General features: G+C 31.2%; 1 protein-coding gene across 1 annotated transcript in view; it reads left to right on the forward strand.

Annotated features, from left to right (window-relative positions):
* The window catches only part of HELRODRAFT_146241 (hypothetical protein), a gene marked incomplete at both ends in the record, with an annotated part of 3,726 nt that extends 2,832 nt beyond the window's left edge, over nt 1–894 (forward strand). Inside the window, one exon of the mRNA XM_009020255.1 lies at nt 798–894. Coding sequence (XP_009018503.1) covers nt 798–894 — 97 coding nt within the window. The remainder of the gene's footprint in view (nt 1–797) is intronic.
* Between the last annotated feature and the right edge of the window lie 2,119 nt (nt 895–3,013).

The following is a 3,013-nucleotide window of genomic DNA, read 5'->3' on the forward strand; positions in this document are numbered from 1 at the left end:
ACAACGTCAACAGTAGCAACTATGTTTTCTAATAGTAATTATAATAATAATAATTTTGAAAATTTCGAGAATTCAAAAAATGCTTCTTGGACATTGGTCCGCGTTAATAAAATTTGATAGATGCTCTATTGAGGGATGGATAGATGAATGGATGGATGAATGGATGGATAGGAAAATGAATGTATGAATAAATGGATGGTTGGATGAATGGATAAATGTATGGATGGATAAAGGCATGAATGAAAAAATAAATAAATGGATAGGTGAATTGATGAATGGATGGATGAATGAATGGATAGGTGACTGGATGGATAAATGAATGAATGGTTAGATGAATGAATGATAAATAGATAATAGATGTGAATGAATAAATAAACGAACGAACGAACGAATGAAGGGAAGAATGAATGAACGGATGAATGAAGATTAAGAAAACTACTGACAGACAAGTGATTAAATACTTTCAATCAATGACTGACTGATGGATTCGATGAATGAATGAATGAAAAAATAAATGAACCACAAAAATGTGCATATATATCTTGATTGATTTACAGACAAATGGATCTATTGATATACGGATGAATGAATGGATGAATAGATTGATAGATAGATCGATGGATTGTTGAATTTGGTTAAATGATAGATGGATAGGTGGAAAGATGGATATTGAATGAATGAAAAGATACTCGTATATATAAATAGATAGATTGATAGATTATTAATAATAATAATAATAACAACAAAAACAATGATAATAATAATATTAATAATAATAAATCTTTTGCTTCACCTAGTATAACTGAATACGCAATCAACAAATACAATCTGAACCTATCAGCTATACGAACATTCAGGGTATTGAGACCGATACGTGCCATAAACCGGATACCAAGTTTGTATCTTTTTTGTATCTCTTGTATCTTTTTTTGCATTTTTTTTTTGTATTTTCGTCTGTTTGAACTTCGGGCATTTATTGTTTCTATATGTTTGTTTGTAGGCTTGCTGAATCACTTTTAAATGTTAGTCCGTACGGTACTTCGGACTGTACACATTGGTTTGATATAGGTGACTGGATGATAATTCCAATAACACACGCACACATACGAACACACGTACAGGCACAAGCGCGCACACACAGACACGCACAAACACACGTACACACACACACAAATATGGGCTAACATATGTTTGTCGTATAAATTTTTGGCGCGTTTTACATAGTTCCCATGACCGATAGAGAGAGAAAAAAAGAAGAAAAATGAAAAATGAAAAATTTGTTTTTGCTCCAGTAATTTTAGAAAATTATTTGCATCTATCGCCACTGAAATGTATGTGTGTGTAGTTTGCGTGTGTGTATGTGTATGTGTGTATGTGTGTGTGCGTGCGTGTGTGTGTGTGTGTGCGTGTGTGTGTGTGGGTGTATGTGTGTGTGTAAAAATTAATCATTCATTTTACATCTTTTATTAAGATCTTTTTGTTTTTTTGTTTAATTTTGTGTGTGTTTGTATGGTTGTTTATGAGTGCGTATGTACGTGTGTACGTGTGCGTATGTGTGTGCCCGTGCGTGCGTGCGTGTGTGCGTGTATTAAACTGATTGGTGCATGCGTGGTCACTGTTTAAGATGTGTGCGTGAGTGGAGATGGAAAAATTTTTCGCAAACATCGCTAAAAGATTTAAAACGTCGGTAAACATGACGAAATACAATGAGGAGGAATTGTAGGCATGGGAAAGAGAAAGAGAAGGAGAAAGAGAAAGAGAGAGAGAAGGAGAAAGAGAGAGAGAAAAAGAGAGAAAGAAGGAAAATGAGAGAGAAAAAAAGAGAAAAACGGGAAAACGATTAAAGAAAATGGAAGAAAATGAGAGTAAGAAAGAGAATAATTAAGAGGAAAAGAGAGAGAGAGAGAGAGAGACAAACAGAAGGAGAGAGAGAGTAAGAGAGAGAGAGAGAAAAAAAAAAGAAAGAGAATGTGAGAGAGCACAAATACACATGAATATATAAAATAGTAAAAAAAAAATAATTATACAAGATAAACGATTGTATATGCATTTCTAAGAAAAATACGTTGAACTGCCACTAGACAGCTAAAGTTATTCAAAAATATTGAATGTCAGTACAGCTGACATTGAAATTTTTTTATACAAAAATTAATACAAGCAACAAGCATACAAATACAAAACATATTCAGATGTACCAAGGTAAACATCAAAAATACAAAAAATCCATGATACAAAAATATATATTCATCCAAGTTCAAAAAACAGACATAAGTATTTTTTCATGGTATTTGCTGCCTATATTATCTTACATAAACACACACACACACCACACATACACACAAACAAACAAACATACACACGCACGCACGCACATGAAATATAATGGTTTTATATAAAGTTATCAAAACATTAGAAGAAAAACAGAAAAAGTTTACTGATACTAAAATGCCAAACTGCAAACACACACAGACACACACACATTTTGATTTTATGTGTGTGTGTGTGTGTGTGTGTATTTGTTTGTGTACGTACGTGTGAATTGTATATTTTCATCTCACATCAATCAACCAGTCAGGCATTAGAATTTTCATTCTAAGTACGTAATAATTAATTGTTTATTTCTATTACTATTTTTTATAAAAATGATAATTATTATTATCATTTTAAATATTATTCTTTATTATCTGTTTATTACTGAATTATGAAGAAGTTTTTTTAAGGTAATTAAATAATTGCGTATTTCTAAATGTGTATGTATGTATGTATGTATATATGTATGTATGTATGTATGTATGTATGTATGTATGTATGTATGTATGTATGTATGTATGTATGTATGTATGTATGTATGTATGTATGTATGTATGTATGTATGTATGTATGTATGTATGTATGTATGTATGTATGTATGTATGTATGTATGTATGTATGTATGTATGTATGTATGTATGTATGTATGTATGTATGTATGTATGTATGTATGTATGTACGTACGTACGTATGTACGTATATT

This window comes from Helobdella robusta (assembly GCF_000326865.2).
Source record: "Helobdella robusta unplaced genomic scaffold HELROscaffold_27, whole genome shotgun sequence".
Taxonomy (NCBI): domain Eukaryota; kingdom Metazoa; phylum Annelida; class Clitellata; order Rhynchobdellida; family Glossiphoniidae; genus Helobdella; species Helobdella robusta.